The sequence below is a fragment of the Somniosus microcephalus genome, chromosome 2, assembly GCF_052327205.1.
Source record: "Somniosus microcephalus isolate GS21.2 chromosome 2, FLI_Smic_1.0, whole genome shotgun sequence".
Taxonomy (NCBI): Eukaryota; Metazoa; Chordata; class Chondrichthyes; order Squaliformes; family Somniosidae; genus Somniosus; species Somniosus microcephalus.
This window is the reverse complement of record NC_140988.1, coordinates 155778945-155804579: the sequence shown is the minus strand read 5'-3', so window position 1 is coordinate 155804579 and position 25635 is coordinate 155778945. Positions and strand designations below refer to the sequence as shown.

Below are 25635 nucleotides of genomic sequence, written 5' to 3'. Positions count from 1 at the left end.
AATTTCTTCACCCAAAGAGTGGTGAACCTGTGGAATTCTCTGCCACAGAGGGCGGTGGAGGCCAGTTCATTAAATATATTCAAGAAAGAGTTGGATATATTTCTTAAGGCTAACGGGATCAAGGGATATGGGGAGAAGGCAGGGACAGGGTACTGAATTTGAATGATCAGCCATGATCTTATTGAATGGCGGAGCAGGCTTGAAGGGCCGAATGGCCTACTCCTGCTCCTATCTTCTATGTTTCTATGTTTCTATGTTTCTAACCCCTGCACAGCCGCAGGAGCAGCAGACTGTTGACGAGCCCTCACAGAATAGCAAACCCCAGAGGACGCCTGCCAAAGGTGTCGAAACAGGAGCAGCAAGAAAGTGAGCAAGGGGCCTCCACATCTGCTGAAGCCACAGGGGATGCACCACGTAGGAGCACACGTAAGAGAAAGATACTGCACAAATAGTCACAAGGGTAGTCACTTGGGTGAAATTTGATGTTATATGCTAAAAAGTCATCAGATGATTACTGTAAATACAAAATCTGATGGCTACTGCTGCAGTTGTGGCGTGTGTCATTTCGCTAATGGGACTTTCACATTGAAGGCTTATGATTACTTGGTATATGCCTCAGTTGAGGAAGCGCTCAGTGAAGGTGGCGAGAGGGGTTTCCCAGGAGGTCACACTGGAGATGGGTGTCAGGCTCCAAACTTCCACAGCTGTGGTTATGCCTTCTAAAAGTTCCCCCAGACCTGAGACAACAAAGTCCTGCCACCTGCAAATGATGGCTGATCAAATATCTTATTTAATGGTGGAGCTGCAGCTAATAGTCAGCAATCCAATTGTGCTCCCGCCAGGTTTCACCGTCGTGTTTCAGACCAGGCATGCTTCACGTCGGAAAAGGGTTAAAATCACCAAGGCCTATTAAAATGGCATTATAGAGGCAATTTAGTGCTTGTTAAGGGCCTTAACAGCCTATCCCACCTCTTGGAGGTGGGACGGAGACGGGACCAGTAGGCACGATTTAATGAAAATTGCTTGGAGGCGGGATGGAGGCGGGGTTGGGCCTGCCCGCCAGTTTTTGCAATTTTAACCCCCCACATGCCTCCAATCCCGCCTCAACGGCCCGATGAAAATCGAGCCCAAGGACTCATCAAATTATACAGAATGTCAGTGTTTGACAGCTTCATAGAGCTGTCAAACGATGACATTTGTCTTTCAAAAGTTTTTGACAGATGACACATCATACATTGACGTGCTCTGTCACTGACTTCCCCCTAATTGGCCTGCTGAGCCTGCCGGGCAGGCTTAACAAGGTCAATCAAGGGAAATTCCCGCTGGTTGGCCAGAAGCTGATGGAGGCGGGACTGAAACCCGGCAAGCAGCAGTCCCGCCTCCAAACGCTTCCCATTCAGAAAATCCAAACCAGTGGTTTCTCAAAATATGTTACAGGTGGTGCAGCATAGGCAGAAATCCTGTAAATGAGCCAAGGGAGCAAGGAGCCATAAAATCAGACTGGAAAAGTTTCAACAGAGGCGGGTTTCAGTCCCAAAACACTAATTGACCAAGGGCATCCCACACCTCTGAAATCAAGTGGCCAATCAGGGGAAAATCACAATTTTTTGAAAACTATCAGTGGAGGCGGGTTTCAAAGCCACCCAAACCGAAACCCGCCTCCATCCCACCTCCAGTGGGAAAATCGCCCCCAGAGTCTCTCAATCCTCTGTTCTTCCCCCATATATTATTTTTTCTTTTTCAAATAGTTATCCACTTCCCTTTGAAAACTGTTCACCACTGTTTCTGGTGGGGCATTCTATGTCCTAACAACCTTCTGTAAAAAGAAAATTTTCCTAATTTAATTTCTGTTGGAAATTATTTAAAATGTATACCCTCTAGTTACTGATTCCTCACCAGTGGAATAGTTTTTCCCTATTTACCATATCAAACACCCATATAATTTTGGACAGCAATCGTTCTCCTCCTGATTTTTTCTGTTCCAACGAAAGGAGCCATAGTTTCTCATTCTTTCCTTAAAACTAAAGCCTCTTGTTCCTGGAATTATCCTAGTGAACCTCCATGGCCTTGACACCCTTCCTAAAGTATGCCACCCAAAATTGCATACAGTATTCTAACAGTAGCCTAACCAATAATTTGTATAGGCTGCAGTTAGCAGTATTCATTCATCATATATACATGAAAAACAACTAAACAAAGAAAGTTCTGTTCCAGTCAACTAGAATACTCAGCTTCAAGCAATTGGTCAGTTAGACAGTGCAAGTATGATGTCGAGTAAATGTACAGTGATCTTCATTATCTATCACAATGGAGGGGAAACCCCTGATAGATAATGAAAATTGGTAAATAATTTTAACTCCCAAAACTTTGGTCTTACACCTACAGGACAACAATGCAGCAGTACAGTTCTGAATTGTAATCTTTCTTAGGCTGTGAGGTTGATTTATGTCAGAGAGTAAGAGATTCGTAGTAATATCTGACATCTAGAACAACACTTTGTCTTGTGAAAATTCTGGCAGATAATAGAGAATCCACTCCTTTATTTTTGGTTTAGGAATAAAATGTGATAATTTTGCCCTTTTAATAGAGGATAGTGTTCCTGAAAATATACACTATATGTAATCAGAAAATCAGTAAGCACAGTTTAGGCAACATATCTGAAAGCACTTGCACATTTATTGGGTTCAATTATGTGTTGTTTACGTAATTAACTGACACACAGTATTTGACAATTCTTGAAGGGACACAATTATTTTTATATTGTATCATATATAATTATAAAAAATGTTCCTTAAGTAAAAACTAAAGGTAAAGTAGAGACTAACATTTTTAAGGGGAATCATAATCACATAAACAGTGACAAATTAATACAATTGTGATTACATGTTAATTAATAATGGATCCCATGTGCACTGAAGAATAAAGTCTACGCGACTCAGTTTCCTGTTTCAATCAGTTCTTGCGATTATCCTTTCCATTTTCATCAACTGTGGCAAATAATTTCTCCAAGAACTGTAATATTTAAAACCATAATATATTAACCACAATGCACAGTAACATTTAAATGGGATTCACTAATTTAAGAGGGAGTCTATCAGAGACCCACTGAGTCCACACTACATCAAAGTAATATTTAACATTAAGCTGTTTAAAAGCAATATAATCGTCAGTCCAGCAATAGAAACATGTTTTTAGGAATTCCTCTGTATTCAAAACAAGAAAATAAATGAAAATTGGTGCATTTAGTCTCTCTGAAATCGGTAGAAGTCTTGGAGAAGGCCTTGGAGGAGCAGATAGCGACCAACACCTATTATTTGTGTGTCGCTGAATTATACAGGACTGTGATTTTACATTAACCTGATTTTACATTAACCTGATTTCACACATCAGCAAATATTTCTGAATTTACAACTTTGTTCCACCTAGGTAAGCTGCTATGTATTTGTACTTTGTTAGATTTCTCTTTACCTCTGATTTCCTGTGACCTTTAGCCTCGATGAAATTCTTGAAAGATAATGTTGCATGAAGCCTTCTTATTTCTTCATCCTTCAATGAAAGCAATAAGTTGCAAAGGAAACAGATCAGATTACTAATCACCACAGTTCTATTTTTCCATTTTCTTCTCCCTTCCACCAGTCCTCCAAAGCCAAGTCCTCGCCTCTATCCTCAAGCATTACAATTGTCCAACTCTGTCAAGATGTCCGACTACTCAGCCCTATGGAGTACTGCTAACATCAGGTGGCATAGGAAAGGATGTCCCCAGCAACCGCTCCTTCCTTACCACAAACAGCAGCCAGGACTAGTGACCTTGTTTGACACAGGAAGGAATGATAACACTTTTGATAATATGCAAATTTATTTGCATCTTGTCTCCCATTCTATATGCAAAATACTAACTTCATACTATACCAATACAAACCAGACTATTAGCTGCTTTTTTTTAAAAACCCAGACTTAAAATAGATCTGTAGCAGTGAAATGTTCAAGTAAGGTTAGTGTTTCTCCTGCAATACCTTCTTCCATTGTAATCACTAATAAAGTATTGTTTATTATTGTTCATTTACTGTAATAATCATTAAATAAAATTTTAAGAAGAGATTTTAAATATGGACAGATTCTGACAAAGGCCTAGAGGTCCAAGCAGTATCACTAATGTTCTCTGCTAATAAAAATATTTTCAGCAAGTGAAAGTAACCAGCTAGGTCATTGCATTTGGTTTCCAAAAAATTCAACCATCATATGATTAATGTGAGGCAGAGTGGACTCCTGATGGTGAGTGAAAAAGAAAGACTTGCATTTATATAGCGCCTTTCACGACCACCGGGCGTCTCAAAGCGCTTTTACAGCCAATGAAGTACTTTTGAAGTGTAATCACTTTTGTAATGTAGGAAGTCCACAGTATGTTTCAGAATATTACTACAGTGCTTATATTTTATCCTCATTTTGGTTCCCGTCATTGCTGACTTCTGTCTGATAGATTCCTCCTTCATTTGGAATGGTTGGGGGATGAAGTGGATTGTGGACCTCTCCACAGCTGCCATCAATGCCATTCTGATCACTGATAGGTGCACTGCTGTCATTTGAACTTGACTTGCTAGAGTTTTGGGCCTAGAAATTGGTCTCGGGCAGTGGTATAAACCGGGCAGTATGAACGGGCGGTATAAAACGGGCAGTGGTATAAAACGGGCAGTGGTATAAAACGGGCAGTATGAACGGGCGGTATAAGATGGGCGGTATAAAATGGGCGGTATGAACGGGCGGTATGAACGGGCGGTATGAACGGGCGGTATAAGATGGGCGGTATAAAATGGGCGGTATAAAACGGGCGGTATGAACGGGCGGTATAAAACGGGTGGTATAAAACGGGTGGTATAAAACGGGCGGTATGAACGGGCGGTATGAACGGGCGGTATAAGACGGGCGGTATAAAATGGGCGGTATGAACGGGCGGTATGAACGGGTGGTATGACCGGGCGGTATGAACGGGTGGTATAAAACGGGTGGTATAAAACGGGCGGTATAAAACGGGCGGTATGAACGGGCGGTACGAACGAGTGGTATAAACGGGCGGTATGAACGGGCGGTATGAACGGGCGGTATAAGACGGGCGGTATAAAATGGGCGGTATGAACGGGCGGTATGAACAGGCGGTATGAACGGGCGGTATAAGACGGGCGGTATAAAACGGGCGGTATGAACGGGCGGTACGAACGAGTGGTATAAAACGGGCGGTATGAACGGGCGGTATAAGACGGGCAGTATGAACGGGCGGTATGAACGGGCGGTATGAACGGGCGGTATGAACGGGTGGTATAAAACGGGTGGTATAAAACGGGCGGTATAAAACGGGCGGTATGAACGGGCGGTATGAACGGGCGGTATAAGACGGGCGGTATAAAACGGGCGGTATGAACGGGCGGTACGAACGAGTGGTATAAAACGGGCGGTATGAACGGGCGGTATGAACGGGCGGTATAAGACGGGCGGTATAAAATGGGCGGTATGAACGGGCGGTATGAACGGGCGGTATGAACGGGCGGTATGAAACGGGTGGTATAAAACGGGCGGTATAAAACGGGCGGTATGAACGGGCGGTATAAAACGGGCGGTATGAACGGGCGGTACGAACAAGTGGTATAAAACGGGCGGTATGAACGGGCGGTATGAACGGGTGGTATAAAACGGGCGGTATAAAACGGGCGGTATGAACGGGCGGTACGAACGAGTGGTATAAAACGGGCGGTATGAACGGGCGGTATAAAACGGGCAGTGGTATAAAACAGGCGTACGAACGGGCGGTATAAAACGGGCAGTATGAACGGGTGGTACGAACGAGTGGTATAAAACAGGCGGTATAAAACGGGTGGTACGAACGAGTGGTATAAAACAGGCGGTATAAACGGGCGGTATAAAACGGGCGGTATGAACGGGCGGTATAAAACGGGTGGTATAAAACAGGCGTACGAATGGGCGGTATAAAACGGGCGGTATAAACGGGCGGTATAAACGGGCGGTATAAAACGGGCGGTATAAACGGGTGGTATAAAACGGGCGGTATGAACGGGCGGTATAAAACGGGCGGTATGAACGGGCGGTATAAAACGGGCAGTACGAACGGGCGGTACGAACGGGCGGTATAAAACGGGCGGTATGAACGGGCGGTATAAAACGGGCGGTATGAACGGGCGGTATAAACGGGCGGTATGAACGGGCGGTATGAACGGGCGGTATAAAACGGGCGGTATGAACGGGCGGTACGAACGGGCGGTACGAACGGGCGGTATAAAACGGGCGGTACGAACGGGCGGTATAAAACGGGCGGTATGAACGGGCGGTATAAACGGGCGGTATGAACGGGCGGTATGAACGGGCGGTATAAAACGGGCGGTATGAACGGGCGGTATGAACGGGCGGTATAAAACGGGCGGTATGAACGGGCGGTATAAAACGGGCGGTATGAACGGGCGGTATAAAACGGGCGGTATGAACGGGCGGTACGAACGGGCGGTATGAACGGGCGGTATAAAACGGGTGGTATAAAACGGGCGGTATGAACGGGCGGTATGAACGGGCGGTTTGAACGGGCGGTACGAACGAGTGGTATAAAACGGGCGGTATGAACGGGCGGTATAAAACGGGCGGTATAAAACGGGCGGTATGAACGGGCGGTACGAACGAGCGGTATGAACGGGCGGTATAAAACGGGCGGTATAAAACGGGCGGTATGAACGGGCGGTACGAACGGGCGGTACGAACGGGCGGTACGAACGAGTGGTATAAAACGGGCGGTATGAACGGGCGGTATAAAACGGGTGGTATAAAACGGGCGGTATGAACGGGCGGTACGAACGAGCGGTATGAACGGGCGGTATAAAACGGGCGGTATAAAACGGGCGGTATGAACGGGCGGTACGAACGAGTGGTATAAACGGGCGGTATGAACGGGCGGTATGAACGGGCGGTATGAACGGGCAGTACGAACGAGCGGTATGAACGGGCGGTATAAAACGGGCGGTATAAAACGGGCGGTATGAACGGGTGGTACGAACGAGCGGTATGAACGGGCGGTATAAAACGGGCGGTATGAACGGGCGGTACGAACGAGTGGTATAAAACGGGCGGTATAAAACGGGCGGTATAAAACGGGCGGTATAAAACGGGCGGTATGAACGGGCGGTATGAACGGGCGGTACGAACGAGTGGTATAAAACGGGCGGTATAAAACGGGCGGTATTGAACGGGCGGTATAAAACGGGCGGTACGAACGAGTGGTATAAAACGTGCGGTATAAAACGGGCGGTATAAAACGGGCGGTATGAACGGGTGGCCGATCAGATACCGCACGTTTTCCACCACCGCTCGAGATGAATTTCTACCTCTCTATCCCTTCGCTGAGATGAAGATTTCTATTGTTGTGCAGTGCTGCATCCAGTGGCTAAGCCCAGAATTGGCAGATTTCCCATCTTGCTTCCCAAACAGGCTAATTGGGGGCAAATTTGTATTTGTGCGATAGTGTAAAACAGGCGATAGCGAATCGGCAGTCTGTTTTATATCTTTCCTGATTTTCAGTGGAAATGTAAAATGGGCTGCTTATTCGCTAACATCTGTTTTAAACTACTGCACAAAATCAAAATTACTCCCTTTGAGTTCAAATGTTTTTTAAGACTGGAATTTGAGTAAATGCTTACAGAAGTTCAGTGCTCAAAGCTACTGGGCCACTATCAACAATTACTGTTGGACTCAAACACCTGGCTTTTTCTTCTGATCCAGAAACACTAACAGAAACTCAGTTTCCTACATAACAACAGCAACTGTACTCTTAAAAAAACTTAGTGTATGATAGCTTTTGGCAACATGATAAGGCACTAAATAAATGCAAGTCTTATTTAATTTAATTTCAATCATTTCCAACTCCATGACAACAGTCACTGTCATGTATGGTTCCCATGCCTGGTCACTATTGAGTGACCCTTGTGGGAAAATGTGAACAGGATGCCCTCTGCAGTAAATAGCTTCCTGACACACCCTATCTAGGCCATACATGAAAGATGGCCCCCTGAGTGAGGCACCAGAGGGTGGTCTGCATCCATTAAGCTGTCGCCCTGCATGAGCCACCAACTTCTAGAGAGGAGGGGACAAAACTGGAAATAAAAATAAGTAATTTTCAATAAATGTTTATTAATATGTATTCAAACTAACTATACATCAAATTTGAAAGTCTAATATTGACAAAATAATTAAATATATTTTGTGTGTGGGTGTTTCTTTGTTTGTTCACCAGGCAATCACATGGTATGGAGTTAAGCCCATAACAAAGTGTTAAAACGGCAAGAAAACCAGACACACTTAAAAGCAATTAGGTTTCCTATAATGTGAAGCACAACAACCAGCAGAATTTATGATGCTACATTAGCAGAGTTTACCTTTTATTTCTGTTCCCTATTCCAAAACTCTGCCTGGAGTATTCCTTTAAATAGTGCACTCTGTATAAGGACATTTCTACTGGAAGACTATGCTATTTAAATTGGTAAAAAGCAGGATTAATAAACCGATGTCACCAAGATGGATACAGACTACTTATTCACATCAGCAATTTCTGGCTTCGATTACATGGTCTTTTTTTATTGAACAGAAAAAATCTATTATGTTGAAATGGTTTTGCAGGAGACACATTAAATCGGATGACTTGGTTATTCATTTGCAAAAATAAATAAGGTAAATTACTACCCTGTCATTAGCTCCTTCAGGTAAATACAATTTGTCTTTCTCAGCAACAAAATTTGGATCTAACAGAGGTTCATCAGCTCTTCTTTTCGCCCATGTCTTTGGGTCCAGATACCACGCTCCATATTTATATTTAAACCCATTTCGGTGGGTGGATTTCTGTTAAAATATGAACACAAGTCAAACTGAATAAATGTTTTTCTCTGTGAATTTGCATGAAGAAATGCAAGATATCGCTATAATATGAATGCAAAGTACTTTCTACAGTATTACCTTATTTAATTTACAGAGTCAGCAGTTATGAAGAAACACACTTCAAAACAATACATGCCATTTTGTCTTTGTACAAGAACTTGGTTAGGCCTCATGTAGAATACTGTGTCCACTTTTGGTCCCCTCACATGGTGGGGGATATTGAGCCTTTGGTAAAGGTACAGAGAAGGGCCAAAAGATTGATTCCCAGTTTAGAACACCTTAGCTACCCAGGTTTAAAGAGCAAGGTCTGCATACTTTAGAGAAGTGTAGATTCAGGGTTGATTTGATTAAGATTTATAAATGAAGGGACTATATTGTGTTTGCGTGAACTGTGGGCTAGATTTTCAGTATAGGCAGTTTTGGGGCGCTAACCTTAGCGCCCGCCTGAAGTTAGCGCCCGCCCCAAAGTAGCGCCCCGTTGCCGGAAATTCAGTGGCTTCGCCCTAAGAGGTTGGTGGAGCGCTAAAAGAGGCGTTCCACTACTATCTTTAGGCGCTAAGCCGGTGGTCCAGAGGGATAGCGCCCAGGCGGGGCGCAGCGCGGGTGCGGTCATTTTTGGACTGACAGCAGACCCCGTGGCGCCGACCAGCTCTTAAAGGGGGAAGGGACGAATTGGTCTGCTGCCACGCCCTGCACACTGCAGCCTTGCAAAGAGGCCTCAACACTGCTGCTCAGCCCCAGGGAGTCATGGCAACGCCAGAGAAGGCCCGTCAGCGTGCCCTGCGCTTCTCAGAGGTTGATCTGGACATAATGGTCACAGCTCTGGAGGTGAGGCGCAAGATCTTGTTCCCAGAGAGTGGAAGGAATCCAACCCACCACGACTACACCAAAGCCTGGAAGCAGATCGCCCAGAGGGTGACATTCACCGGCGATGCCCCCAGGACCCACAAACAATGTCGTAAAAAATACAACGACCTGACCAGGATTGTCAGGGTGAGTACCCTTTCCAGTCTCCTCCTCATTCTTGCATGTACACCTGACATGATGGGCAAAGGGAGCTGAAAGTCCTATTGGCCAGCCCTCAGCCAGCAGCATTGGGACAGTCATGAGCATCAATTGGCCATTCGGCACTCTACACTCTGGCCAAGCTATTCCACCATGGGAGGCTGTGCACACTACATCAGGGCTTCACTCTGTCCAAGCTATTCCACCATGGGAGGCAGTGCACACTACATCAGGGCTTCACTCTGTCCAAGCTATTCCACCATGGGAGGCTGTGCACACTACATCAGGGCTTCACTCTGGCCAAGCTATTCCACCATGGGAGGCAGTGCACACTACATCAGGGCTACACTGCGCACTTACAGCCCGTCCTTTCTCTTGCAGGCTAAAGTAGCCTTTAATCGCCAGGCCCGTGCCAGGGGTGGCCGCGCCAAGCTGCAGAAGCTCACTCGGCTGGAGGAGCGCGTGTGTGTGCTCATGGGAGCCCGTGTGCTCGTCCCCACAGTGTGCGGAGTAGCCGACCCTCCACTGCCCGGCAATGGTAAGGACCTCGCCTTTTGGCCCTCTCGCGTCGCACTGGCCCATCCGAGCTACCTCCTTTGCCACTGTCCCACCAATGCGCTGAATGCCACCAGTCCTAACTCCCTCGCTGACGCCGTCTCCTCACTCTGAAGCTACTCTTGTGCATTCCTGCTTTCAGCTGGTGACGACCAGGATCCTGAAGCTGCCAGTGACAGCACCTCCGAGCAGGAGGAGGAGGAGGAGCAAGCCGGACCATCGGGGGAACAGTCACGTCCCGCAGGAGAGGAGGAAATGCTTGACACCTCCTCACTGGACGAGTGCCTGGAGGAACTGTCGCAGGGCAATGCAGCTTCTGGGACCAGTGGCGTCCAGCCACCCAGGAGCCGTGCGCGTGGCCCGCGGCCTTCCCCCCCAAAGGGGGCAAGGATCAGAGGGGAGTGCTGCTGATCGGCACACTCGCCGCCACCAACGTGGCAAGGGTCCCCTAGTTCGGCCCCCTCCTCCCCAGCGGGAGAGTCGCGACTCCAGTCCGGACACCTTCACCTCGGAGGAGGTGCGGAAGCTGGATAAGATGGCCGAGGATTCGGACCGGCGCCACACGGAGCTCATGAACGTGGTGGGGCGCATGCCTGAGGCCATCGAGTCGCTGGCGACCAGTGTGCGCGAGTTCGGGGCAGCAACTGCTGCGAGTGGCGGCATGCTGACTGATGCCGTCAAGACCCTGGCGGATGTGATGCGGGCGCACACCAGGACAACAGGGGCACTCACTGCTGCCACACGCGCTGTCTCAGGCAGGCATCGCCAGGGCAGCCGCCGCGCTGGACCATCCCAGCAAGCCGCCCCTCGGCTGATTGTTGCGGATCCTGCAGTGCGGGCCTGGCCGAGTGCCACCGCGCCACAGCACCAGCCAGCGCATCCCAGACGCCAGCTGGCCCACATTGCGCCATCCGTCGCCGCCATTCCCCCACTGGGGCGTCAAGGGCAAGCGGCTGCAGCTGATGGTGGCCAGGCTCAGGTGCGCCACTCAGCAGACGGCCCCTCGAGGCCCAAACGCCGTGTAGGCCGCCCCCCAGCGGCATCTGGCGGAAGGGCATCTGAGCCTCAGGCGCCTTCCCCCAGCCTCGCAGCAGCCACTGGGCAGAGCTTGCGAAGGAGCAGCAGGCCGGGCAGGGGAGGCAAAAGGCTGGGCAAGGTCTCGCCCTCGCGGGCCACTCAGTAGAGGGTGTGGCCAGCTTTCCTTTTATATGGCGGTGGCCATCTTTATTTTGCCCATGGTTGTGTTGTTGGAGGGCTTATTTTTTGCGTTAGGCCGACGTTGAGGCCCGGTTTGAAGAAATGTGGAGTGACTCCTCCCCAGTTTGTGGGAGTGAGTCGTTTGTTGGGCTTTTTGTGGGGCCTGTTTATTGTTTTTGGGGATTCATGTGGGAAGGGCTTTTCATTTTTGTGTAATAAATAATTATCTTTATTCATGCAGTCTCCATGGTTGTTCTTCTTAGTGTTTGTTGGCTTCGCCGGCTGAGAGCTTGCGGAGCGGCTGCATTCATCTTCCCTCATGGCCCCTGGCCATTCCCTGACAGGGGGCTTAGAAGTACCGTGTAATAAGGTGGCGTCGTGTGGCCCTTGGCCCTGGTCGCTCCCTCCTGGGAACGTACTCCTGCTCCTCCTCCTCCTCATGCTCCTCCTGCTCCTCCTCCTGAGGTGCTGGTCCAACGTCAGGTGGCAGTGCCTGAGTCCTGCGGATAGCCAGGTTGTGTAGCATGCAGCAAACCACCACAAATTGGGAGACCCGGTCCGGCGAATACTGGAGAGCTCCTCCGGAGCGATCAAGGCAGCGGAACCGCTGCTTGAGGACCCCAATAGTTTGCTCGATGATGTTGCGGGTGGTTTGATGGCTCTCGTTGTAGGCCTCTTCAGCAGCGGTCCTGGGCGCGCGGAGCGGGGTCATGAGCCAGGTGCACAAAGGATAGCCTTTGTCCCCGAGTAGCCATCCTCTTGGGGGAGGCTGTGCCTGGAACATGTCATGCACAGTACTCTGCCGCAGGATAAAGGCATCGTGGCTGCTGCCTGGGAAGCTGGCATTGACTGCCATGATGCGCTGCTTGTGGTCACACACCAGCTGCACATTCAGAGAATGGTAGCCCTTCCTGTTGCGATACTGCTCGCCATGCTCCAGAGGGGCCTGCAAAGCCACATGCGTACAGTCAATGGCGCCCTGCACCAAGGGGAATTCCCCGAGTCTGGAAAATCCCAATGCGCGCTGATGCTGGCTCTCCAGGGCCATGGGGAAGGAGATGAATTGGCTTCTCCTTCTGAACAGTGCTTCGGTCACCTGGCGGATGCAGCGATGCGCGCTGTACTGGGAGATGTTTGCTATGTCCCCAGCAGCGTATTGGAAGGAGCCGGTGGCATAGAAGTTCAATGCCACCGTCACCTTCACTTCCACCGACAGAGACGTCCTGCACCTGAGCTTTGGCCGCAGATCTCGGCGAAGCAGGCGGCAGATCTCTGCAATCACCTCCTTTCAGAATCGGAGCCTTTTAACACATCGCGCGGCACTCATGTTTAGGTAGGAGCGCTGCTGGCGGTATAGCCTGACTGGGTAAGGCCTACGTGGCCGACGCCTGTAGCCCCCTCTGCCTCTAGCCAGGGCTGCCCCTCTCACAATGCGTCTGCGAGCCCTACGGACATGGAGCTGCAGCTCCGCGTTGGCACCCCATGCAACCCCCATCAAATCCTGGCAAACACTCAAATTTCCAAAAGGCCACTTGCAGCGCTCTGGCCTGAGTCCAAAAATACCTGAGCTCTTGCTGCTTGAAACCAGTTAGCTATCCTCCTTGTTGTGTCTCCAGAAATGCGTTGCACAAGAGTGTTTTCTGAAAAAAGGCTGGCCTTTATACTGGAGAGCACGTCCCCTTTAATTTGCGCCCCCCGGGGCCCGCGCTGGTTGTGTTGCGTTCCTTTTTCCAAACGCTCCGGCCGCCAGCCGCACAATGGGGCGGTCCGACTGAAGTTTGGAATCGGGGCGGCCAAAGGGCGTTGCACGAGGATGTGACGTCATTTTCTGCGCGCGCATCCGGGCGGGCGCTAAACTTTGCGCCGGCGCTAACGGGCAACTTAATTTGGGGCGGGGCACAAACTGCGCTGCGCACGGGCGCTACACGCATAGCGCCCGAAAATCACTTCTCTTAAGGCGCTAACTGCTGGCGCTAGCAACTGAAAATCTAGCCCTAATTATTTTAACTGGATAGGTAAGGGAGGAATAGGGGTCACGCTTACAAGTTATGTAAGGACAGAACTAGGTTGGATGTTAGGCGGTTCTTCTTTGCCCAGTAAATAGCAGACCTGTTGCCAGCTTGTGTGCTAAATGCTGATTCGTTGCATTTTTTCAGAACAGAGCTAAACCGGTTTCTAGCTGGGGTGGAAATCATCCTGTACAAAAGGTAGATATCCTGTAATATAAATCAAGGTCAATGTGATCTTCTGGACTAGTTTTGAACACCTAAAAGTGCTAGGGAAGAATTTTCCAGATTTTCTGCTCTAATTGGCCTGGGTTTTATTTGTTTTTTCACATCTCCCAGAAGTTACATAGAAACATAGAAGATAGGAGCAGGAGTAGGCCATTCGGCCCCTCGAGCCTGCTCCGCCATTCAATGCGATCATGGCTGATCATCCAATTTCAGTACCCGGTCCCTGCTTTCTCCCCATATCCCTTAATCCCCTTCTACATGTTTACATGGTTCCGGGTGGGTAGGGAGCAATGTTCCCTTTAAGCTGCATGGCTGTGCAGCGTTCCAGGGATTCCACACAGCCGGCTTGCAAATAGAAAAAACGCGCATGCATTGGTATTTTGAATGGGCTGTGCAGCCCGTTAAAGGGGCCGTGAGGCCCCCCAAAAAATGACAGGGAACACAAGGCATCACAACTACAGGAAACTTTCGATTAACCGGCCCCTAAATAACCGGAACACTCTATCCACCGGCAAAATTCAGGAGTCGGTTCAGATAACTTTTATTACTTTTTTACTCCATTTGTTGCTGTGCAAGGGTGTAGCTGAAGCTGTTGCTAAGCTACAGAGACGCTTGCAGCTTGTGCCGATTGTTTTAAGCAACAGGGTTTGTTGCTTTATATGGAGCTCTGAGCGCCGTATCTTTCACTATAGCGTTCGGTTATCCGGAATTGTTGATGAACCGGCAACACGTCGGTCCCGTCCGTGCCGGATACCAGAAAGTTTCCTGTATGTGGGACAGGCTAGATGGACTAACTGGTCTTTTCCTGCCTGACATTTTCGTATGTTCTTATGTTCTCTTCCATTTCTTGCAACATATGTCCCATTTATATTTGTTTGCAGAATAAGTCTGCCAGGAGCAATGTTTGCCTTGCAATCCCATGCAAAGGTTCAGTTTGGGACCCCTACATTTTACTAGACAGTGATACTAAATACAACTACTTAATTTGGTGTCATCTGAGAAGAGAAAAGGATTCTCTGGAAGGGTCTCCACCCAAACATTAATCTTTCTCTTCAAATACTGATTGAGCCACTGCATAAATTCCAGCATTTGTTGGTTTAACTGCAAAGTGTAGAGTTCTAACTAGCCGGCATTTTTGCAGTTCGACTCATTTTTAGAGACATTCCTTAAATGAATGGGTCTGAGTGCTACCCAGCAGCATGGGTGGGGGAAAGGAGATAGAGAACTCCCAGCAGCATGGGAATGGAAGGAAAGGGAGATAGAGAACTACCCAGAAACATGGGAAGGGCTGCCATGTAAAAGTTCAAAGTATCTGTAACCTTCATAGCTGCTGACAGAGCTATCATGGCCCTGGAAGTGATTCTCAAGTCTGAATACAGGAGTGTGTATAGTTCTATTACTCCTTCCTCAAAAATCAGTCTTCACGTGCAGAAGTTTTTAGACACAGAAATATGTCGAAGTTACAACAGACCACTCAACCCAACCTGATTGTGTTGGCATTTACCCTCCACACAAAAAAATAGTTCTAATCACATCTACCCATCCCTTCAACCCCATTTCATTCATGCACTTATCCAATCTTATCTTGAATAGTGACATCGTTTCTGCCTCAACCACTAACCTTGGAAGGGAATTCCACAGCCTCACAACTCTCTATGTAAAGAAGTTTCTCCAACTCTCTGTCCTAAATCTCTTGCATTCAATCTTGTATCTAAGGCTTCTTGTTTTTGACCCCTCAACTACTGGAAGCAGTCTGCTTCTATCTATCCTATCCCATCCTTTCATGTCCTGAGAACAGCCTGGTCCTGCTCACATGATTGGCAGCACAAGGATGTGCTCCAAAGGAGCATCTAAAGTTCAAACTCCTCTGATCCTCCTCTTCTAGTCATTTTTAAATAGGATTGTATGTGCCTGGCTCCTCAGAAGTGGGACAGCATTCGCCTGCAAGAAATCGCGATCATGAGGCAGAAAGAGAGAGACTCCCACTAAATGCAAAAGAGTTGATAGGCTTCACAATCGCCTCATCTAAAGGAGAAACATTCAACCAGCAAAGTGTGCGGAATACTTATCTGCTAGTGTGTTTTCTCAGATCGGGCAGCTCTGAACTGGCTCTTAGGCTTGTTCAAACTTGCACCTTCCATCAAAATGAATGGGACTGGTACAGAATGCATATGGCTACTTCCCATCAGTGACTTTACATGGAAGTCAAAAGGCTGGTCTTCATGACAGATAACAGAAATTTTGATTGCATTAAACAAACAATTTTTCCCATATAGATCTTGGGTGATTAAACAAACAGCTGGAATTTTTGCAGGGGTTCTCCCGATCACTTGCCGTAACTTAATTGGAAGATCAGCGGAATCCCCAGAGAAACAACGTAAATGGTGGAATATCAGGAGAATTTTTCTCCCAAAGTATTCTTCCTGGATTTCATTCCCCTTTAAACAGTAAATTAGTGAAAGAAGTTCTCAGCATTTTTCAAGAAATGCATTTATAGTAAATTATAAATCAGTCTACTTACTGGGTCAGTGGTTTGGCAGATCTTAACTGAAGGTAGAGGTGGAGGGGTTCCCACTGTCATCCTTAACTCTGGAGGAATGTTGGTCAGCTCCATTACTTGGATAGGTATACCAAGGGCAGAATGGGTCTCATAATCACTGGCAAACAGACTCATAATTGTAGATTCTTCTATATTGTTGTTCTCTCCACCCTATATAGCACAAGTAATTAATGAAATAATTATTGCGTATACTCGGATACCTAAACTACCTGCAAGGCACGCAGAGCCCCAAAAAATACTCTTTTGGAAGGGGTGGGGCAGGGAAGTCCTCCTGATGACTGAATAGCACTGCCTGGTGTGGTAAAGTGCCACACAGACCAGAACGGTCCTAGGTTCATTTTGCTAATTTCTATCTCTTACTAAATATTAATTAGTAGTTATGGCCTGAATCATATGGGCTTTCAGTATGTTATTTTCCACCGATTTCAGAGAGATCAGGGGGGAAAAATTGAGTTGCGCCCCCTTTGGGGTGCTAACTTCGCCGGGGCGCTACTTTTAGCCCCCTGAAAAAATTAGCGCCCCCGCAGTCGAAATTCATCAGTAGCACCCCAATAGGGAAGCAGGGCACTACTGAAAGCACCCCGCCTCCCTCTTGGGGCGCTGCGAGGGAATATCGCTGTGGCTCGTCGCGCTGCGGTATTGCAGGCCTTCCTCCCCTTCTTAAAGGGGAGGGGCCTTGCGCAGCGCGACCCGGGGCCGAGCTGGGCCACCGGGATCGGAGTGCCGGCAAAAGAGCCCGGCACTCAAGAGAAGTGCCAGACTCATGGAGCGCAGCTGGCACTCTGCGGGGGTGGGGGGTGCTCAGGAGGCCAGGGACAGCAACAGAGGCAGGTGCTGGCAGGCGGCCAGCAACAAAAATGGCCGCCCTGCACCTCGCCTTTAATTAGCGCCGTCCCGGCCGCAGGTAGGCCCCCCTAACCCCGTCGGACATAGTGTCCAGCGGTAAGGCAAGGGGCGCTACTGAAGATCGCGGCCACGGTGCGAGCGGGGCGCTGCGCACGCCGATGATTTCATCGCTGGCGGGGCAGTGCTGTGGGAGCTAACGGTTACCACCGCCGCTAACCTCCCACTGAATTTCGCGGGAGGCATTGGTGGCGTCGCGCCCAGGCACTAGTTGCTTTGCGCCCCGTTAGCGTCCTCTTAGGGCGCTAACAGGAGGCGCAAAGCAACTGAATTTCTCCCCCCAGGTATTATGTGATTAGCCGTATGGGGTAATGAGGTTATATTGGTTACTACGTACACACCAATCTGAAGAGGGTTTATTATTTGCCCGAGACATGCTACTCCTAGATATCTGCATGCAATGTTGACTTTTAGTTCATAGCCAGCAGGTCCATGATTTTCCAAAGTGCACTCATGGCATGCAAGGTACATCGTCAGGTGAGGTGACTCAGAAAATCTATCCTTTTGAATAAAGCTTGAAACATGCTACAGACAAGTCTCCTGAGAGTGGTTGCTGAAATAGGCTGCAAACCTATACAGGGAACAATACTAAATTACAATTTTGAGTCCCTAATTTTCTATTTGTAAAAACATGACTACAAGTGACGAATCTGCATGAATCCTCTATTATTTCTTCTTCCTGGCTTGCTGGCTTCCCAGATTTTGGTATGAAGAATGCAATATTGAATAAGGATTTTTTTTTAAGTGAAAAACCCATGGCACATGCTGTGAAGGTTGGGGGCTTTTTTTTCTTTTACCTTTTATGGCTGTTGTTTTGTTTACTATTCTTATTATTGTGTTATAATCGTCCCTTAAATAATTTGTTTTCTCTTCTAAGCATTACGAAATGTTCACATGACAAAGGAGACATCACCCATAGCAAGAACATGTCCCAGCAGCCAGCACTTCACTAAAACGTTTTTTCAAGCAGTCGGCTGGTTCAAGAACTCAGTTAATCAAAAAATAACAGCTTTGTTAAACAATGCCTGTTTAAACTCCATTGCAACACATTAATTATCTTATTCATATATTTTATTCTACATACCAGAGAAGCAACCCAGTCACAAAATGCCTTTGTTATTTGTTCTATTTCCTCATCTTGTCCTGGTGATGTGTCCCATTTTAGTTTAGTTTTCTTGTCTTCTTTCTGTGTCCCTCTGAATAAAATCCACTTGTATGGATTTCTATGCTTCGACTCTTCACTGCTGTACAACCCAAGCACCAAGAATTATTGTAACTGCTTGTTTTGACAAAAGTAGAGCATCATTTTAAGGCTGGATGGCTTAGTATCTGCAGTAAAAATACTTTAAACTCTTGATTCATACTGAGTTTTAGCTTTGCAAAAAGCCATTAGATTTTACATGATTATCTGTTGAATCCACCATTGTTTTTGGAATACTTAACAACCTGAATTTGGAGCTCACTGGCAACTAAACAAGTAAGTGGGCTTACGCATAATTTCCCATGACCAACAACAGGGATGCATAGGTTCTCCCCCACCCCTGCTCTGACCCCTTCCTTCTTCCCAGTGTAGTGTTATCTGCCCTACTTACCTTACCTAATGCACAGAGACCCAATGCAGTAAACTGAAGTTAAGAAAGTAGGTTTTAAAAATTATGTAAGTGCAAGCATGATGCACGCACATGTGTAGGTTTTTAAAATTCCCTGGAGTTTGTTCCTAAATTGGTTTTGTGCTTTCCCCAGGATATTGCATTGGTAGGGGTGGGAGTGGATGGTGATTTTGTGCAGGAGGCACACATGCCAGGATAGGACAGGCTCCCCGGACCAGCTGGTCTTTACTCAAAAAAACATAAGGCCCAAAATTCTTGGGGCCTTATTCTGCTGCCAGAAGTGTGACTGGACCAGACAGGACTCTAAGGTACCATCCTGCTGTGATCCTGACTCTGCTCCAAATTCCAGAGTTGGAGCCATTTGCATATGGGGCATGTGCATCTGCACCAATTTCGCGGGCTTTTTTACAGAGGCCAGTGTCAGGAGGAGCAGAGAGCATCAGTACAGTGAGTACTTAAACTCACTTTCGCGGGCTTTCTTTCAGAGGCCAGTGTCGGGAGGAGCAGAGAGCGGCGGTACAGTGAGTACTTAAACTCACTTTCGCGGGCTTTCTTTCAGAGGCCAGTGTCAGGAGGAGCAGAGAGCGACGGTACAGTGAGTACTTAAACTCACTTTCGTGGGCTTTCTTTCAGAGGCTTACCAATCTCACAGACCGGCGGCGGCGTTCCGGAGCCACGTCACGATTCAAAAAGTGACGTGGGCAAGAGAAGCAGCTGATTGGATGAGTACGGCCAGGTGAGTATTTATACTAATCTATAGTTTGACAGTTAAGATTAATAGTTTATAACATTTAGAAGATCTTAATTTTTGTGGTTATAGTTTCTAAGATCTCTGTTGTGTATCGGGGAGCGCTAGTAACCAAGGGGCCTTGAGTATATCATTTAATTGTAGTGTAATAAGTGGTATTGATTTGATTTAATTTAATTTAAATTAATTAAAGGGTAAGTCATGACAGGACAGCTCGGCCCTGTGGCATGCTCCTCCTGCGCTATGTGGGAAATCAGGGACACTTCCTGTGTCCCTGACGACCATGTGTGTGGGAAGTGTATCCAGCTGCAGCTACTGACAGACCGCATTGTGGCGCTGCAGCTGCGAATGGATACATACTGGAGTATTCGCGATGCTGAGGACATCGTGGATAGCACGTTTAGGGAGTTGGTCACACCGCAGGTAAAGGCTGCACAGGCAGGAAGGGAATGGGTGACCACCAGGCAGACTAGAAGGCACAGGTATATAGTGCAGGGGACCCCTGTGGCCATCCCCCTCTCAAACAGATATACCACTTTGGATATTGTTGAGGGAGATGGCTTATCGGGGGAAGGCAGCAGCAGCCAACGTCCTGGCACCATGGATGGGTTTTGCTGCACAAGACGGGAGGAAGAAGAGTGGGAGAGCTATAGTGATAGGGGATTCTATTGTAAGGGGAATAGATAGGCGTTTCTGCGGCCGCAAATGAGACTCCAGGATGGTATGTTGCCTCCCTGGTGCAAGGGTCAAGGATGTCTCGGGGCGGCTGCAGGGCATTCTGGAAGGGGTGGGTGAACAACCAGTTGTCGTGGTGCATATAGGTACCAACGATATAGGTAAAAAAACGGGATGAGGTCCCAAAAGCTGAATATAGGGAGTTAGGAGGTAAATTAAAAAATAGGACCTCAAAGGTAGTAATCTCAGGATTGCTACCAGTGCCACGTGCTAGTCAGAGTAGAAATAGAAGGATATTTCAGATGAATACATGGCTAGAGGAATGGTGCAAGGGGAAGGGATTCAAATTCCTGGGACATTGGAACCGGCTCTGGGGGAGGTGTGACCAGTACAAACCGGACGGTTTGCAGCTGGGCAGGACCGGGATTGATGTCTTAGGGGGAGTGTTTGCTAGTGCTGTTGGGGAGGGTTTAAACTAAAATGGCAGGGGTTGGGAACCTGTGCAGGGAGACAGAGGAAAGGGAAGCAAGGATAGAAGCAAAAGACAGGAAGGAGAAAAGCAAAAGTGGCAGTCAGAGAAATCAAGGGTTTAAATCAAACATGGCCACAGTAAATAATAATTCTAAAAGGTCTAAGAGTTAAAAAAAAAACAAGCCTGAAGGCCTTGTGTCTTAATGCGAGGAGCATTCGTAATAAGGTAGGTGAATTAGCTGCGCAAATAGATGTAAACGGATATGATATGATTGGGATTACGGAAACATGGCTCCAGGGTGACCAGGGCTGGGAACTCAACATCCAGGGATATTCAATATTCAGGAAAGACAGGCGAAAAGGAAAAGGAGGTGGGGTAGCATTGCTAGTTAAAGAGGAGATTAACACAATAGTAAGGAAGGATATTAGCTCTGATGATGTGGAATCTGTATGGGTAGAGCTGAGAAATACCAAGGGGCAGAAAACATTAGTGGGAGTTGTATACAGACCCCCAAACAGTAATGCTGAGGTTGGGGATGGCATTAAATGAGAAATTAGAGACGCGTGCAATAAGGGCACAGCAGTTATCATGGGTGACTTTAATCTACATATAGATTGGACTAACCAAATTAGTAACAATACTGTGGAGGAGAAATTCCTAGAGAGTATACGGGATGGTTTCCTGGACCAATATGTCGAGGAACCAATTAGAGATCAGGCCATCTTAGACTGGGTATTATGTAATGAGAAAGGATTAATTAGCAATGCTGTTGTGCGAGGCCCCTTGGGGAGGAGCGATCATAATCATATAGAATTCTTCATTGAGATGGAGAGTGAAGTAGTTGACTCAGAGACTAGGGTCCTGAATTTAAATAAAAGGAAACTACGATGGTCTGAGGCGTGAGTTGGCTAGGATGGATTGGGAAACGTTACTTAAAGGGTTGACGGTGGATAGGCAATGGCAAATATTTAAAGATCGCATGGATGAACTACAGAATTTGTTCATCCCTGTTTGGCATAAAAATAAAACAAAAAAGGTGACTCAACCGTGGCTAACAAGGGAAATTAGGAATAGCATAAGATCCAAGGAGAGGACATATAAATTGGCCAGAAAAAGCAGCAAACCTGAGGATTGGGAGCAGTGTAGGATTCAGCAAAGGAGGACAAAGGGATTAATTAAGAGGGGGGAAATAGAATATGAGAGTAAGCTTTCAGGGAACATAAAAACTGACTGTAAAAGCTTCTATAGATATGTGAAGAGAAAAAGATTGGTGAAGTCAAGCGTAGGTCCCTTGCAGTCAGAATCAGGGGAATTTATAATGGGGAACAAAGAAATGGCAGACCAATTAAATACATACTTTGGTTCTGTCTTCACAAAGGAGGACACAAATAACCTTCCAGAGATGTCGGGGAACATAGGATCTAATGAGAGGGAGGAATTAGTATTTGTAGGGAAATGGTTTTAGGGAAATTGACGGCATTGAAGGCCGATAAATTCCCAGGGCCTGATAATCTACATCCTAGGGTACTTAAGGAAGTGGCCCTAGAAATAGTAGATGCATTGCTGGGCATCTTCCAAAATTCTATAGACTCCGGAATAGTTCCCATGGATTGGAGGGTAGCTAATGTAACCCCACAGTCATAAATCGCAACTTCTACAAGAAGTAACTCAGGAAGTACTACTGGACGGCCAGCTGAGGGCGCTGTCCGAGGAGTATAAATACTTGGGCATGGGCCCAACTTGGCCAGAGACAATCTGGAAACAGGAAGCTAGTGACTATTAACTAGACCTCCATGTTTTGTTACAAGTCGATTAAAGCCTTGCTTTATGTTCAACCAAGTGCGTAGTGAATCTTTATTACGTCACCCACTATTTAAAAAAGATGGTAGAGAGAAAACGGGGAATTATAGACCGGTAAGCCTGACATTGGTAGTGGGGAAAATGCTAGAGTCCATTATAAAAGATGTAATAGCAGAGCACTTGGAAAACAGGTCAACCTGAATTTACAAAAGGTAAATCATGCTTGACTAATCTACTGGAATTTTTTGAGGATGTAACTGGTAGAATAGATAAGGGAGAACCAGTTGATGTGGTTTATTTGGACTTTCAGAAGGCTTTCGATAAGGTCCCGCATAAGAGATTGGCATGCAAAGTTAAAGCACATGGGACTGGGGGTAAGGTACTGACTTGGATAGAGAACTGGTTGGCAGACAGGAAGCAAAAAGTTGGAATAAATGGGTCTTTTTCCGAGTGGCAGGCAGTGACTAGTGGGGTACCGCAGGGATCGGTCCTTGAACCCCAGCTATTCAGAATATATATTAATGATCTAGACAAGGGAACTAGATGTAATGGCCCAGAAATTCGGGTCCCCATGGGTGAGTACGCACGGGGTACTCACCCTTAGGCCCAATGGAAGGGCCAGTTTTGTGCATGCACTGCGCATGCGCGGGAAACCGGAACTTCCGTTCCCTTAAAGGAAAGGGTTCGGAGGTCGAACGTGTACGCCGGAGAGGCAGCGCGTGCGCATGGAACTTCCGATTTTTTTGCAGGTTTCTCCGGGAGGGTAAGTCTCCAGGAGTTACACTTTTAAAAAGCAGATGCAAGTCCTGCTTTTAACAAGGTAAGTGGTGAATTAATTAAAATTAAAACATTTTTTCCACAGGTTTATTATTTTTAAATACTTTAAAGAAAGGTAAGTTTATTTTTAGCCCCGTTGGAAAATGTAATTAATTTTTTCAAAAATTTAAATTATTGTTTAAAATAGTTATTTCAGGTAATTTATAGTTATTTTAAAAATGTGATTTTAAAAAAAAATTATTTGAAGTTTTAGTGATGTTTTGGGGCTTATACTATTTATAGGTTTGACAGCTCCTCCTGTCAAACTTATGAAGGAAGCATTCCCTGCTACCCTTGGCTCTCCATGGCCCACGTGATCCCAGGGGACGCATCGAACTAGCTGCGCCCCTGGGATACGCAAGCACTGTGCGCCGGCAGTTGGAGGAGGCCCAGGATCGGAATCCCACATGGGCCCACAGCTCAACGGCCGGCGCGCTAGGTAAGTGCAGGGACAGGGTACTGAATTTGGATGATCAGCCATGTTCTCATTAAATGGCGGAACAGGCTCAAGCGACCGAATGGCCTACTCCTGCACCTATCTTCTATGTTTCTATTAATTCCAGCACTAGTGGGGTGTCTGCACGAGCAGGGGCCAAGAGTTTCACCTTGTTGTTACATTACAGGGCCAGCCATTCCAGCCGATGATTCCTCAAAATATTAAAAAATTGGAGAAATTCAAAAGTGCCACTTTCCCAACAGCAATCAATTGCTCTGCAATCAATCGCCTTTAAGAAACCAGCATTTGATGAGGTTATAGACCCTACCTTCACCAGGATCTGGTCCTGGCACACCAGTACGTCTACATCTTGCTGAGGAAATTTGGTGCAGAACTGGCAGGACGTTTGACAGGTGGTGCCACCTCACCAGCACGCCCTCTTGATGGTGAAGTCCATGCAGAGGATGTTGGGGCACTGCCCCCCATTTCCAGTGGAAATCACCAACGTGAAAAAAAGGACAGACACCAAACAGAAACGGGCTCCACCCCAAATTATGGGCCACCCACCCCAATTGCCCTGCCGCTGCCCTCTCCCCAGGCCCAGGAATTTCAGTGCCATAGCATTTTAAACCTCAATTTAACCAGTATCCATGCAGCGCCCAATATAAGCAGGCAAAAGCTACCACAAACCGGGTCCAAGAAGATCATGGGAAGACATGTACAGGAAAGTGGAAAGGAAGTGATCATATTTCCCCCTACCTGTTGCAATCTTTATAGCAAACAGATATAAAGACAGAGGGGTTACATTTCTGTGAGGATTCTCCCGATCATCCGCCAAGATTTTGGATGATGATCCGCACTATTTCTTTGGGGTTTCCGCGAATCTTTCGCTAAAGTTATGGGGGACAATTGGGAGAATCCCAGAGATCCCAAATCATAGCCGTGCTGCTACAGGGAAGAGAAAAAAAGATTCCTGTAGCCTTCCGAGCAACCAGCTTAGAGTGCTGAGAGTGGCCTAGTAACAGGCTCAAACACAGGAGGTACATGGTAATAGGCAGGAAGACCAGGAGGAGAATGAAATTGGAGGAGGGAGCAGGCAGGTGCTTCATTAAGACAAAAAGGATGCTAGAATTGCAAGGTAGGTCAGTCAACATCTGTAAACGGAAAGGACAGGTTATTCTGGAGTATGCGGAGTAAATTGATCATTTTTGATTGTACTTCAGATTCCCATCATTCTCTGGTTTTTAAATTTGTACTTCATTAAAAACACTTAAGTACAGTACAGAGGTACTTACTTTTCTGAACATTTTGGGCTCATCACTTCCTCCTGCTTTTGTGGTTTATGAACCTTTGGCTTCACTTCAGCAGGTTCCTCTACACAAGTCTCCTCGCCAACCAGGAGCATCTCAGGGTCGAGGATACCTACAATTTCCTCAAAGAGCTGTGTTTGAAATATTTTTGTTATTACTTCTGGTGCAAAGTACATGTCAAGAAAAATTCTTCTGGCTATTCATAGCTGATCAACTAACAACAAGGTTGGCTCAGGTGGCAGCACTCTCCTTGGATCGGAAAGTTGTAGGTTCAAACTTCACACAAGGATTTGCGCTCAGTCTAGGCTGACGCTCCTGTGCAGTACCAAGCAAGTCTTTTGGGTGAAGCACAAAACTGAAGTTCTGTCTACCTGTTTCAGTAGTTTGAGGTGATA

The 25635-nt window shown here is 47.0% G+C and overlaps 1 protein-coding gene across 1 annotated transcript in view; it reads right to left on the bottom strand.

The window, feature by feature from the left end:
- Positions 1–2546: 2546 nt before the first annotated feature.
- fam47e (family with sequence similarity 47 member E) overlaps positions 2547–25635 on the bottom strand; it is a 47571-nt gene continuing 24482 nt past the window's right edge. The window contains exons 3-8 of the mRNA XM_085964275.1: positions 25226–25371; positions 18458–18617; positions 16432–16620; positions 8728–8883; positions 3469–3546; positions 2547–3012 (exon numbers count right to left, since the gene is read on the bottom strand). Of these exons, the coding sequence (XP_085820401.1) occupies positions 2953–3012; positions 3469–3546; positions 8728–8883; positions 16432–16620; positions 18458–18617; positions 25226–25371 (789 nt within the window). The 3' untranslated portion in view covers positions 2547–2952. The remainder of the gene's footprint in view (positions 3013–3468; positions 3547–8727; positions 8884–16431; positions 16621–18457; positions 18618–25225; positions 25372–25635) is intronic.